The following is a 14,900-nucleotide window of genomic DNA, read 5'->3' on the forward strand; positions in this document are numbered from 1 at the left end:
GATTTATTCCAATTGACTGATTTCCTTATAGGAATTGATCAGGATGTTGTAACTCAGTAACATCTTTAAAATTGTTGCATGTTGCGTTGATATTATTGTTCACTATATATACAATATAAACAACATATATTTAGAATCAAGGCAGGTAAAATAGCAAAAGTGGGCTAGTTGCTAAATATATTTTAGATTGGGCCTAGGACTATGAAAAAGACAGTCTGTAGAAGTAGGTTTTAAAAGTTCTGAGTGAGAGAGTGGCTCTCAGATAATCAGGGAGAGCATTCCATAGGCGAGGGGCAAGGGAGCAGAAGACTCTGTCCTCTACAGTTCGGAGTTGTGACTTGAAGCAGTAGGAAGTGGCTCGACCGGAGACTGCAAGTTGGCTCACTGATTGAGATGAGGTCACTGTTGTAGGTGCGGCTCAATCCATTCAGGGCCTTAAATAAAAGCATGAGATTTTTGAAGTCGATCCTGTAGTTGCCCGGTAGCCAGTGGAGGCCAGGATAGGTGTGATGTGGTCTGACTTCTTGGTCCTGGTCAGGACCCTGGCAGCACTGTTCTGGATAAGTTGGCGCCTCTGTAGTAATTTGGCTAGGAGGTCCCCAAATGGTACATTGCTGTAGTCGATCCGAGAGAAGATAAAGTCGTGGATGAGTTTCTCTGCATCTGGCTGGGAGAGTGATGGTAAAACCCAGGAATGATGTTTTACATATTTGTTTTATGTGGGCATCGAAGGACAGAGAAGGATCAAACTAGACTCCTAGGTTGGAGATGACAGAGGACAGGTAGATGGGTTGGTCATTGATTGTAGGGCAGATGTTTCCAGCACTGGTGACCTGCTTGCGTGTCCCAATAAGCATAGCCTCAGACTTGCTACTGTTCAACTGGAGGAAGTTCTCTTCCATCCATGGCCTGACGCCCTCTAGGCAGTTGCTGAGTATTGCTAAGGCAGAGATGGTGTCAGGTTTGGTGTTAATGTAGACCTGGGTATTGGTAGCCTAGCAGTTGATGTTATAATCTCTGAGGATTTGGAAGGGGAGGTTGGAGATAGGCCTGTAGTTGGATAGGATGTCCTGGTTGAGGTTGGTTTTCTTCAGTAAAGGGGTGACAGCAGCTGTTTTGAAGATCGATGGCACCTCTATGGTCAGGAGGGACTTGTTGATCAGGGTGGTGATAAACGTAAGGAGGCTTTAAACAAACAGTTCCCGTCGAGCCCCTGGGGGTAAAGCTCATTATTTAAATATTGATCGTAGGAAACAGACTCACTGTTACAGAGAATCAATTCAAGTTGAGTGTGTGTTTGTGTATTGTACAGAAACAAAATTGCACATTTCAACCATGTCCCACATACAAATGGCTTCATGCCATTACTTATGTACTTAGGCCTTATTGTAGGTGTCTTCTGCCTATACCCAAGACCCAAATACTGAACATTTATGGGATCATTAGCAATAGATCCAATGATTTCCCCATAGAGACCCAGTCTCCCCCCTAACCTCTGAAAGTCCCAGTCTATTGTCCCTAAGGAGCTCTGTGAGTGAGTTTTCCTGGGTTTCCCACACTTTCTCCATTCAGTGCTTTCAATGGAGGAACAATAGAAGTGTGTCTTATTACACATAACATTAGCTTTTGAGTTTGAGTGGCATAGATGCCCTACATTTTCAGAGAACTAAGATGACAGCTGCAGTTTGGGCCCAACACCTGGGATCACTGATAACCAAACTAAACAAACTGATATGCAATTGTAACACATTCTGATTATCCCAAAAAAGAATACATTTAAATAAAACAGGTGCATCAGTAAAAAAAAAAAAAGATCTTGCTTCCTGGGGAATTCACATTTATGATTAATTATCTCTCTATAGTCAATTTCGCATGTCAACTAAAACACAACATGGTAGACACACAACATGGTAGCAACACAACATGGTAGACACACAACATGGTAGACACACAACATGGTAGACACACAACATGGTAGCAACACAACATGGTAGACACACAACATGGTAGCAACACAACATGGTAGACACACAACATGGTAGACACACAACATGGTAGCAACACAACATGGTAGACACACAACATGGTAGCAACACAACATGGTAGACACACAACATGGTAGCAACACAACATGGTAGACACACAACATGGTAGACACACAACATGGTAGCAACACAACATGGTAGACACACAACATGGTAGACACACAACATGGTAGACACACAACATGGTAGCAACACAACATGGTAGACACACAACATGGTAGCAACACAACATGGTAGACACACAACATGGTAGACACACAACATGGTAGCAACACAACATGGTAGACACACAACATGGTAACAACACAACATGGTAGACACACAACATGGTAGCAACACAACATGGTAGCAGCACAAAACATGATACAAACATTATTGGGCACGGACAACAGCACAAAGGGCAAGAAGGTAGAGACAATACATCACGCAAAGCAGCCACAACTGTCAGTAAGAGTGTCCATGATTGAGTCTAAGAATGAAGAGATTTAGATAAAACTGTCCAGTATGAGTGTTTTTTGCAGCTTGTTGCAGTCGCTAGCTGCAGTGAACTGAAAAAAACGAGTGACTCAGGGATGTGTGTGCTTTGGGGACATTTAACTGAATGTGACTGGCAGAACGGGTGTAGTATGTGGAGGATGAGGGCTGCAGGAGATAGACATCTCAGATAGGGGGAGTGAGGCCTAAGAGGGTTTTATAAATAAGCATCAACCTGTGGGTCTTGTGACGTGTATACAGAGATGACCAGTTTACAGAGGATTATAGAGTGCAGTGATGTGTCCTATAAGGAGCATTGGTGGCAAATCTGTCCGAATGGTAAATAACATCCAACCGCTCGAGAGCACCCTTACCTGCTGATCTATAAATTATGTATTTGTAATCTAGCATGGGTAGGATGGTCATCTGAATCAGATTTAGTTTGGCAGCTGGGGTGAAAGAGGAGCGATTACGATAGAGGAGACCAAGTCTAGATTTAACTTTAGCCTGCAGCTTTGATATGTCCTGAGAGAAGGACAGTGTACTGTCTAGCCATACTCCCAAGTACTTGTATGAGGTGACTACCTCAAGCTCCAAACCCTCAGAGGTGGTAATCATGCTGATGCACATGATGCTACGCTGGGCTAGGGAGCTCAGCTGTGGCTGGTCACTCTCCCTCTGGATCTTATTAGAGGATGGCTGCAGGCTCTGGAAGTGGCTCAGCAGTCTTCTCTGGGACTGTGCCTTCACCTCATCCTTGGACAGGAAGTGCACAATCTCTTGGACACATGTGGAGTAACCTCGATTGACAGGTCCTGAGCAGGAGGTGGAGTTCACTGGCTGGTACTATTGCTGTTGCTTTTTCCAGCTTGGATTGGACTGCTGATTGAGGATCTCTGGTCCCAGGAGAGACTTGAGGTGCTCAATGCTGCTGTTGATACAATCTCTGCGCAACTTCTCCACCACAGGCTTTCTTAGCTACAAGAAGAGAAGGAAGGTGATTAATAACCTTATTCTGGTATATTACATTAATGAAACACATTTTTAAAAATCTAATAAAATTCAATTCCTTGAATTTGAATCTCAATTTACCTTGTTGGTCAGAGTCAGGTGCTCCTTAGAGTAGATCATTGCTGAAGTGATTTAAGGTGTCGTGGCTGGATCGCTGTGTTGTAGAGGTCTTTGTGTAGAGATAATCTGATTTCAACTGGCTTCATCTCTCCTATATATAGTCCCAAATCTGCATATGAATGTTTGGGTTTTGGGCTTGTTTGAGATTCTCACAGTCTGTAGCCAATGGGTGAGCTTGGGAAGACAATGAGGAATGTGGAGCTTGCACATGCTCAGTGTTCTTATTACTGGGGGACAATGGTCACATCTCAGGGGAACAGGTGGAGGGGTGGACGGTGATGGAGAGTGACTCACAGAGTGGTGACCCCCAGATCTGCTGCCTGATGTTGGGATCAATAACACTGATAGAGCACACGCTCAGCATCACAACTTACAAAAAAATATTAAAACACCACATTATAAAATACTGGTACTCATAATATTGTAGCTTTCACTGAAAGATGTTTGACGCAGTGACATTGTACTGATCAGATTGGAGGCCATTCAGAACTCAGGTTTCCCAGAAGCCCCAGGCAGCACACTTCCCTCCTGTGAGCTCCAAAGCACAGCTGGCTCTCTGCACAACGCTGAGTATGCCCCAGTCACACGCTCTCCTTTCTCTGGAGTTGGGAGCCACAGGGACACACGGCTTCTCCGACTTCTGTTTGCAGCCTGCTAGCCCTGAGACACTGTAGAAGTGTGTCTGCTCTCACAAAGACACACTGGCTGTTCCCATGCAGGGACACAGAGTGGCTTACAGGGCAAACCATCTGGATCAGTTATAAATCACTTCAGAAAGAGACTCTTCCAAATACAAACAGATCAGTCATTTCTATTTGTACAAATACAACATTTTCGAAATGTGTTTTTTTTCTTTAATAACAAACAAACAACGTTGCTGATGAATATGTATTTCAATTTATCTTATATAAATGTTCAAATTTGATATAATTGACACATTAGGATATTGGAATAATTTTGCCTATTTACGTAGTCAAAACCTTCACGTAGCAAAATGTCTGTGCATCTTGGTTAAAGTCATGATTTTGACTTAATGGTTGGCTATCAGTCTAAAGACAGGTAATCCAAGCACCTATGTGCTGCACACTGTCTTTATCATAACTTTTCTCCCGTAAAATGGCCATATTATAAATAAAGACGTGTGTTGTGTTTTGTTTGATGCGTCTATGTGTTGCAATGAACAGGAAGACTTGTGATCCTAACATATTTGTTATATTTGCAATATAATGATTTACAGTGCCTTGCGAAAGTATTCGGCCCCCTTGAACTTTGCGACCTTTTGCCACATTTCAGGCGTCAAACATAAAGATATACATCTGTATTTTTTTGTGAAGAATCAACAACAAGTGGGACACAATCATGAAGTGGAACGACATTTATTGGATATTTCAAACTTTTTTAACAAATCAAAAACTGAAAAATTGGGCGTGCAAAATTATTCATCCCCTTTACTTTCAGTGCAGCAAACTCTCTCCAGTAGTTCAGTGAGGATCTCTGAATGATCCAATGTTGACCTAAATGACTAATGATGATAAATACAATCCACCTGTGTGTAATCAAGTCTCCGTATAAATGCACCTGCACTGTGATAGTCTCAGAGGTCCGTTAAAAGCGCAGAGAGCATCATGAAGAACAAGGAACACACCAGGCAGGTCCGAGATACTGTTGTGAAGAAGTTTAAAGCCGGGTTTGGATACAAAAAGATTTCCCAAGCTTTAAACATCCCAAGGAGCACTGTGCAAGCGATAATATTGAAATGGAAGGAGTATCAGACCACTGCAAATCTACCAAGACCTGGCCGTCCCTCTAAACTTTCAGCTCATACAAGGAGAAGACTGATCAGAGATGCAGCCAAGAGGCTCATGATCACTCTGGATGAACTGCAGAGATCTACAGCTGAGGTGGGAGACTCTGTCCATAGGACAACAATCAGTCGTATATTGCACAAATCTGGCCTTTATGGAAGAGTGGCAAGAAGAAAAGCATTTCTTAAAGATATCCATAAAAAGTGTTGTTTAAAGTTTGCCACAAGCCACCAGATGAAACTTTTTGGCAACAATGCAAAACGTTATGTTTGGCGTAAAAGCAACACAGCTGAACACACCATCCCCACTGTCAAACATGGTGGTGGCAGCATCATGGTTTGGGCCTGCTTTTCTTCAGCAGGGACAGGGAAGATGGTTAAAATTGATTGGAAGATGGATGGAGCCAAATACAGGACCATTCTGGAAGAAAACCTGATGGAGTCTGCAAAAGACCTGAGACTGGGACGGAGATTTGTCTTCCAACAAGACAATGATCCAAAACATAAAGCAAAATCTACAATGGAATGGTTCAAAAATAAACATATCCAGGTGTTAGAATGGCCAAGTCAAAGTCCAGACCTGAATCCAATCGAGAATCTGTGGAAAGAACTGAAAACTGCTGTTCACAAATGCTCTCCATCCAACCTCACTGAGCTCGAGCTGTTTTGCAAGGAGGAATGGGAAACAATTTCAGTCTCTCAATGTGCAAAACTGATAGAGACATACCCCAAGCGACTTACAGCTGTAATCGCAGCAAAAGGTGGCGCTACAAAGTATTAACTTAAGGGGGCTGAATAATTTTGCACGCCCAATTTTTCAGTTTTTGATTTGTTAAAAAAGTTTGAAATATCCAATACATGTCGTTCCACTTCATGATTGTGTCCCACTTGTTGTTGATTCTTCACAAAAAAATACAGTTTTATATCTTTGTTTGAAGCCTGAAATGTGGCAAAAGGTCGCAAAGTTCAAGGGGGCCGAATACTTTCGCAAGGCACTGTATATCACTACTCAACATGGGGAAATGATATTTCTGATTACACATGGGCACAGACACTTTCCCAGCGACTAACGTGGCCGACCTCTTCGGCATAAAGAACAACATCCCACCTGTCCTGTGAGGAATCAGCTATTATTCCCACTGAATATTGTCCCACCATCTGATTGGCTGCATAGTGTGAGACAGTGTAGAAGTAGGCACATAAATAGAGAGTGGAGATGCAGAGCTCACTAACAACGACTCACTGAGCATCAGCTGGCCCAAGACCCGCAGCAACACTACACAGCAGAGGAGCTACAACAACACAAAGTATCGGGCAAGACCTACCAAGACCATCATCTCTACTTTATTGACGAGTTGCTAACACAAGACCAATATTTGAAAATGCCAGCTTACATGGACATCGCTCTTCAGGACATCATGAACGTGAAGGATCAGCATATTAGTTAAGATCAGGTTAAATTACACTGAAATACTTTAGGTCATGAAGTATTAAAATGAATAGAAACGGTGTGTGAGAGAAGAGGTGTTCATGACTGTCTTGTCTTGTTTTTCAGGTGTAAACTCTCTGTTGGAGAGGAAATGCAGCAGTGGTGTGGAGAAACTGAAGATAGCTATTATAGAACATCTCCAGAATAGGATCCCTACATCTCCTATATCTCCTATTTTGGCAAAGACTGTGTCTTTTTTCACTTCGAAGAAGGCCTTGCTGTCACCCACCAGTTATTCCAAATGTTCCAGGGACATGCTGCATCTCTTTCCCACTCCAGAGGACATTGCACCACTCTGCTTCGAACAATGAACTGAGAGAGATGCATGGATGGGGAGATTATAGGTCAGGGGTTACATATTGGGCTGAGACTAGGGTCTGAGACCAAATGACCACTGCAGCGTGAGATACAAACCTGTGGAGCGGGCATGAACTGAGCCTATGATGAACAGAGCACAATATACTGTTCATGTGCAAATTCAGCTTGGATATATCAGAGCGCCATATCTACAATGGGAAAATATTCCCACCATGGTGATTGGCTAGTTGTCCCATTTGGACCAGACTGTTAGACATTGGTCTGGAACCTATTCTGTTGTTTTACATGAAATGTAAAGTTGCAGAATCATTTGAAATGCATTGTATGTATTTATATAAGCAGAGGTTTACTGCCTTACTCTTTCTGTGAAATGATTAACTAAATACCCTGAGATCTGGTTCAAGGTGAAACACTGCCTCAAATAACGGTAGAAAATAAATTCACATGCATACCTTTATTTCTGTAAAGGAACAGTGCATTGTTGTGCATGAAAATACAAAAGGTAAATGTTTATTTGATCTTTATCTTATCCAAAGAGGATTTATATTCTTGTTAATATTGTTGTCTAACTTTGTCAGCTAATTAAACTGCAAACAAAATCCAAAATACTTTTCTTTGTCTATTCCTCCTATCTTTGATTTGCAATCGTCTAAAGTACTTAAGTAAAAATACTTGAAAGTACTACTTAAGTCGTTTTTGGGGGTATCTGTAATTTACTATTTATATTTTTAACAACTTTTACTTTTACTTCAGTACATTCCTAAAGAAAAGTATGTACTTTTTACTCCATACATTTTCCCTTTTTTATTCGAAAATGATGCCTTCTGGTTTTCTTTATGTAAGGAATTTGAAATTATTTATACTTTTACTTTTGATACTTAAGTATATTTTAGCAATTTCATTTACGTTTAATACTTAAGTATTTTTAAAACTAAATACTTTTAGACTTTTACTCAAGTAGGATTTTACTTGGTGACTTTCACATTTACTTGAGTCATTTTCTATTAAGGTATCTTTACTTGTACTCAAGTATGACAATTGGGTGCTTTTTCCACCACTGGTGATTATTGTCTGAAATGAATACTGCATTTTACTGGTTTCATTTACCAGCATATTGAAACTCACAAGATTCAGAAGTACATCTTCTGATTATTTGAATGTACTTCCACGAAAACGTATACACTGCTAAATTAATTAATTAATAATCACTCACAAGAAGGCAGCATATGAATTTGTTTCCTACGTGACTAATGACGAAAAAGTCCCCTCGGAGCAGTTTTTTAAAAACTTTTACATTCTATTTTGTGTCTCTTATCAATGTTTTAATTTGAAATGAATTGCACATCAAACTACCTAATTTCGTCATCTCTTGAACTCAGTCCATTTGAATACTTAGGCAGTCCTAGTTAGTTGGCAACTTTGAGTTGTGTCTGTCATGTTTGTCTCTCACTGGTGAGAGGCAGGTTCAGCAGCAGAACACATTAAGTTAAACCGAGTTGGTTTTGTCTCAAGTCGTCTTACTTTAAAAGGCCTAGAAGTCACGGACACTTACTTACATAGGCTACAATGTGTCATGAGTGTGCGTGTTGTTGCAGAAAAATAAATAGGCCTTTGCATGTTGACATTTTGGAGACATTTTGGCAGTTGGTATGGCATGATTTTTTTTTGTTATGAAATATGAAAGCCGTTTAGCTAGATATACGTAGGCTACTGTACTATATCTGGAAACCAGTTTAATTAGAAATATTTAGACATTTCACATTTCAACGGAGTGTAATGAATCAAACAAGCATTAATTGTTTTCGATGATTGTTTTTATTCGCATCGACTTGATTTGAAGATTTACATTTAATTTAGAAAACATGTTTTCAATCTTTACAATACCTTCTCAGAAGGTGATACAAACCAGTAGGTCTACACGTTTTAACTCCTCTCACCATCGAGAGGAAGTATTATTCTGTCTAAAATGCTGATATAATTTTTTAGGGGAAAGCGAGAATGTTCCGTGTAGCTTAGTTGGTGTAGCATGGTGCTTGCAACGCCAGTATTGTGGGTTCGATTCCCACGGGGGACAAGTATAAAGAAGAAAATGTATGCAATCACTACTGTAAGTCGCTCTGGATAACAGCGTCTACATAAACGTAATGACGTCTGATACTGTTTGCATGTTTTGCCATTAAGATATTCAATTTCGATATCAAAACAGTACAAATAGGATTGAACATTGTTCACTCACAATCTTTCCGCTGGAAAGACAGTGAACACTATTTCATAAATGATTAAAACGTTCCCACAGGGAACAATACACAGTATATTCACTTCATAAAAATGAAATATAAAACAGAATATGCTATTGATCCTCTTGTAATCAAGAGAGGAAGATTCAAATACTGATATTGTTCAATGCATTTTGTCATTACAAATTAACATAAACTCCTGCAAATGCAGAAAATGTGGATGAACTCCTCTGTAATAAGGACTGGGAAATGTCCTGCATGAGAATGAAGCTCCAGTCTGTAGGACTCTACCAGGGCCTCCAGAGGGCGCTGTTGACTGGACCCTTCTCTTTGCTCATGCTGTGCTGGGCTGGGGTGCTCAACTGAAGCAGGTCACTCTCCCTCCTGTTCTTATCAGAGGATGGCTGCAGGCTCTGGAAGTGGCTCAGCAGTCTTCTCTGGGACTCTGTCGTCACCTCATCCTTGGACAGGAAGTGCACAATCTCTTGGACACACCTGGAGTAACCCTGATTGTCAGGTGCTGAGCAGGAGGAGGAGCTCAATGGTTGATACTGTTGCTGTCGTTTCAGGAAGCTAACTGTCATCTCCAGGATGGTTGCTTTCTCCAGCTTGGAGTCGGGCTGCTGATTGAGGATCTCTGGACCCAGGAGAGACTTGAGCTTCTCAAGGCAGCTGTTGATACGATCTCTGCGTAACTTCTCCACCACTGGCTTTCTTAGCTGCAAGAAGGAGAGTCTTTAATAACATTATTCTAGAACGTATTAGAGGTGAGATAAAATTATGACATCTATTTTCAAGAAACAAGTCATAAAGAAAATTGTAATCTCAGTTTACCTTGTTGGTCAGAGTCAGGTGGTTCTTAGAGTAGATCATAGCTGAAGTGATTGTATGTGCCATGGCTGGATCTCTGTGCTGTAGAGGCCTCTGTGTAGAAAACATCTGATTACTACTGGCTTCTTCTCTCCTATATATAGTCCCAAATCTGCATATGAATGTGTGGGTACTGGGCTTGTTGGAGTTTCTCAGTCTGTAGCCAATGGGGGTGCTTGGGTTCTTAATGCTGGTGGACAATGGTCACGTCTCAGGGGAACATGTGGGGGGTGATGGAGAGTGACTCACAGAGCCCTGTGGGAATCTGGGAAACTGGTGACCTCCAGATCTACTGCTTAACGTTGGGATAAATGACACAGACAGAGCACACACTCATCATCACAACGTACACATTGGGACTGACAAACATATTCTGCATAAAAATGCACAGTGCTTTCTAATCAAATCAAATGTATTGGTCACATACACGTGTTTAACAGATGTTATTGTGGGTGTAGCGAAATGCTTATGCTTTAAACTCCGACAGTGCAGTAATATCTAACAAGTAATATCTAACAGTTTCACAAAATATACCCAAAATACATGTACATCTAAGTAAGGAATGGATTAAGAATATATATATGTATGTCAGAGTGGCATTGGACTAAGATACAGTGGCATAGTATAGAATACAGTATATACATATGAGATGGATTATGCAATATTTACACACTATTAAAGTGACTAAGATACCGTAGAATAGTATAGAGTACAGTTTATACATATGAGATGAGTAATGCAAGATACAGAGACACTATTAAAGTTTCCAGTGTTTCATTTCCTTAAAGTGTCCAGTGTTTCATTTCCTTAAAGTGTCCAGTGTTTCATTTCCTTAAAGTGGCCAGTGATTCCTAATCTATGTCTATAGGCAGCAGCCTCTGATGTGCTGGAGATGTCTTTTTAACAGTCAGTGGTGTAGTGTAGAATACAATGCAGTATATACATATGAGATGGGTGATGCAATAGCTGTTTTTCAGTCTCTCGGTCCCAGCTTTGATACACCTGTACTGACCTCACCTTCTGGATGATAGCGGGGTGAACAGGCAGTTGCTCGGGTGGTTGATGTCCTTGATGATCTTTTAGGCCTTCCTATGGCATCGGGTGCTGTAGGTGTCCAGGAGGGCGGGAAGTTTTCTCCTGGTAATGCGTTGGGCAGACCGCACCACCCTCTGGAAAGCTTTGCGGTTGTGGGCGGTGCAGTTTCCGTACCAGGTGGTGATACAGCCCTACAGGATGCTCTCAATTGTGCATCTGTAAAATTTTGTGAAGGTTTTAGGTATTAAGCCACATTTCTTTAGCCTGTTGAGGTTGAAGAGGTTCTTCACCACACTGTCTATGTGGGTGGACCATTTCAGTTTGTCAGTGATGTGTACGCCGAGGAACTTGAAGCTTTCCACCTTCTCCACTGCGGTCCCATCGATGTGGATAGGGGGGGGTGCTCCCTCTGCTGTTTCCTGAAGTCCACGATCATCTCCAATAATGCATTTCATTGGAGGATTCCTAGCCTAGCATATCATATTTAAATAGGGGGGTGGCAGGTAGCCTAGTGGTTAGAGCGTTGGGCCTGTAACTGAAAGGTTGCTGAATCAAATCCCCGAGCTGACAAGGTAAAAATCTGTCGTTCTGCAGCTGAACAAGGCAGTTAACACACTGTTCCCCGGTAGGCTGTCATTGTTAATAAGAATTTGTTCTTAATGACTTGCCTAGTTAAATAAATTAAATATTTGATGACTGCATTATCAATGTGACCTCTTGATTAGTTTTTTTGAATAAAATAAGTGCTGTTTCAAACTTCTGTGCAAATATAGTATTTTAGATTGTTTGCTTCACTTTTGAGATTAATTCATAATTGTTCATGCTACATTTTTTCCAAATTATTATGAAGTCAACATAATCAGCGTAATGAGATACATTCTTATAGAAGACAGAGAAAATAGCAATATGAGCAACACATAGATACATATTGGTGTGACTTCAGCATAATTTCTCATAACTATTTGAGAGGTTATGTTGAAATACTGTTCCTATTATTCAGATTGGAGGGAATACACTTCCAGCTTTGAAAGTCCAGATGCTGCAGATGTGTCCTCTGTCTTGGAGCTACTGGTCAGTGTGAGTAGAGAGCTGAGTTTGCCACAGTGAGTCCAGTGTGCTGTGATCAATGCACTACAAAATCTGCTCAGTGGACCATTAGTGACGGCTATTGGCTCTGTGTTGTACTATAGACACAGCCTGACGTCACAGACCATCTGGAATCTGGAGGGAAACTCCTATACTGGCTGATTCAACACATACTCTTATAGGTACAGGTATATATACAAATATATATATACTGTATATACCTTTACCAAATACATTTAAACTCAGTTTTTCTCAATTCCTGACATTTAATCCTAGTAAAAATGACCCGTTTTAGGTCAGTTAGGATCACCACTTTATTTTAAGAATGTAAAATGTCAGAATAATAGTAGAGAGAATGATTTATTTCAGCTTTTATTTCTTTCATCACATTCCCAGTGGGTCAGAAGTTAACATACACTCAATTAGTATTTGATAGCATTGCCTTTAAACTGTTTAACTTGGGTCAAACGTTTTGGGTAGCCTTCCATAAGCTTCCCACAATAAGTTGGGTGAATTTTGGCCCATTCCTCCTCACAGAGCTGGTGTAACTGAGTCAGGTTTGTAGGTACTTTTTGCTCACACACGCTTTTTCAGTTCTGCCCACAAATTTTTCTATAGGATTGAGGTCAGGGCTCTGTGATGGCCACTCCAATACCTTGACTCTGTTGTCCTTAAGCCATTTTGCTACAACTTTGGAAGTATGCTTGGGGTCATTGTCCATTTGGAAGACCCATTTGCGACCAAGCTTTAACTTCCTGACTGATGTCTTGAGATGTTGCTTCAATATATCCACAAAAATGTCCATCCTCATGATGCCATCTATTTTGTGAAGTGCACCAGTCCCTCCTGCAGCAACCCCCCCCCCCCACAACATGATGTTGCCATCCCCGTTCTTCACGGTTGGGATGGTGTTCTTCAGCTTGCAAGTCTCCCCCTTTTTCCTCCAAACATAACGATGGTCAGTATGGCCAAACAGTTCTATTTTTGTTTCATCAGACCAGAGGACATTTCTCCAAAAAGTACGATCTTTGTCCACATGTGCAGTTGCAAACCGTAGTCTGACTTTTTTATGGCCGTTTTGGAGCAGTGGCTTCTTCCTTGCTGAGCGGCCTTTCAGGTTATGTCGATATAGGACTTGTTTTACTGTGGATATTCATACTTTTGTACCTGTTTCCTCCACAATCTTCTCAAGGTCCTTTGCTGTTGTTCTGGGATTGATTTGCACTTTTCGCACCGGAGTACGTTCATCTCTAGGAGACAGAACGCGTCTCCTTCCTGAGCGATATGACGGCTGCGTGGTCCGATGGTGTTTATACATGCGTACTATTGTTTGTACAGATGAACGTGGTACCTTCAGGTGTTTGAAAATTGAACTAGACTTGTAGAGGTCTGCAATTAGTTTTCTGAGGTCTTGACTGATTTCTTTTGATTTTACCTAGATGTCAAGCAAAGAAGCACTGAGTTTGAAGTTAGGCCTTGAAATACATCCACAGCTACACCTCCAATTGACTCAAATGATGTCAATTAGCATAGCAGAAACTTCTAAAGCCATGACATAATTTTCTGGAATTTTCCAAGCTGTTTAAAGGCACAGTCAACTTAGTGTATGTAAACTTCTGACCCACTGGAATTGTAATACAGTGAATTATCAGTAAAATAATCTGTCTGTAAACAATTGTTGGAAAAATGACTTGTGTCGTGCACAAAGTAGATGTCCTAACTGACTTGCCAAACTATAATTTGTTAACAAGAAATGTGTGGAGTGGTTGAAAAATGAGTTTTAATGACTCCAACCTAAGTGTATGTAAACTTCCGACTTCAACTGTTTATATATATGAACGTATTTATCTTTCTGCATCCAAGTTAGTCCAAGTCAATGTCTGCAATTCTTTCTGTTTTCTAAAAGGCATTTAAGATTATATAGATTTTTTTCTCCTAGGCAATAGCTAGGTTTTATTAAAGTGAAAATGTCATGTCATTACAAATTAGGATTTAAAATAATTATATTACATTATATGTTAGATTTTCTTCCATAAGGATATTTCCAAAAACATACTCAACCAAATAGGCAAATCATTTTTAATTCCCCTCTCTGTGTCACACCCTGACCTTAGTGTTCTTTGTTTTCCTTGTTATTTTGGTTAGGTCAGGGTGTGACATGGGTGATATGTTGTCTTGTCTAGGGGTTTTGTATGTTTATGGGGCTGTGCCTTTCTAGGTGTTTATGTAAGTCTATGGTTGCCTAGATTGGTTCTCAATTAGAGGCAGGTGCTTATCGTTGTCTCTGATTGGGAACCATATTTAGGCAGCCATGTTCTTTGGGTATTTTGTGGGTGATTGTTTCCTGCCTCTGTGCAACACGGGACTGTTTCGGTGACAGTTCACGGTGGTTTTTTACGGTGTTATTTTGT

The 14,900-nt window shown here is 40.8% G+C and overlaps 1 protein-coding gene and 1 pseudogene across 1 annotated transcript; both read right to left on the reverse strand.

Moving 5' to 3' along the window:
* Nucleotides 1–2,736: 2,736 nt before the first annotated feature.
* On the reverse strand, nucleotides 2,737–4,014 carry LOC118940155 (annotated as a pseudogene).
* Nucleotides 4,015–9,057: 5,043 nt separating this feature from the next.
* LOC110494431 (transcription factor HES-5) lies at nucleotides 9,058–10,459 on the reverse strand. Its single transcript, XM_021569455.2, has 2 exons — nucleotides 10,333–10,459; nucleotides 9,058–10,217 (listed from the first exon to the last, which is right to left on the reverse strand). The coding sequence occupies exons 1-2, from the start codon at nucleotides 10,435–10,437 to the stop codon at nucleotides 9,786–9,788; spliced, it is 537 nt and encodes a 178-aa protein (XP_021425130.1). The 5' UTR covers nucleotides 10,438–10,459; the 3' UTR covers nucleotides 9,058–9,785.
* Nucleotides 10,460–14,900: the final 4,441 nt, after the last annotated feature.

Source organism: Oncorhynchus mykiss, chromosome 17, assembly GCF_013265735.2.
Source record: "Oncorhynchus mykiss isolate Arlee chromosome 17, USDA_OmykA_1.1, whole genome shotgun sequence".
Taxonomy (NCBI): domain Eukaryota; kingdom Metazoa; phylum Chordata; class Actinopteri; order Salmoniformes; family Salmonidae; genus Oncorhynchus; species Oncorhynchus mykiss.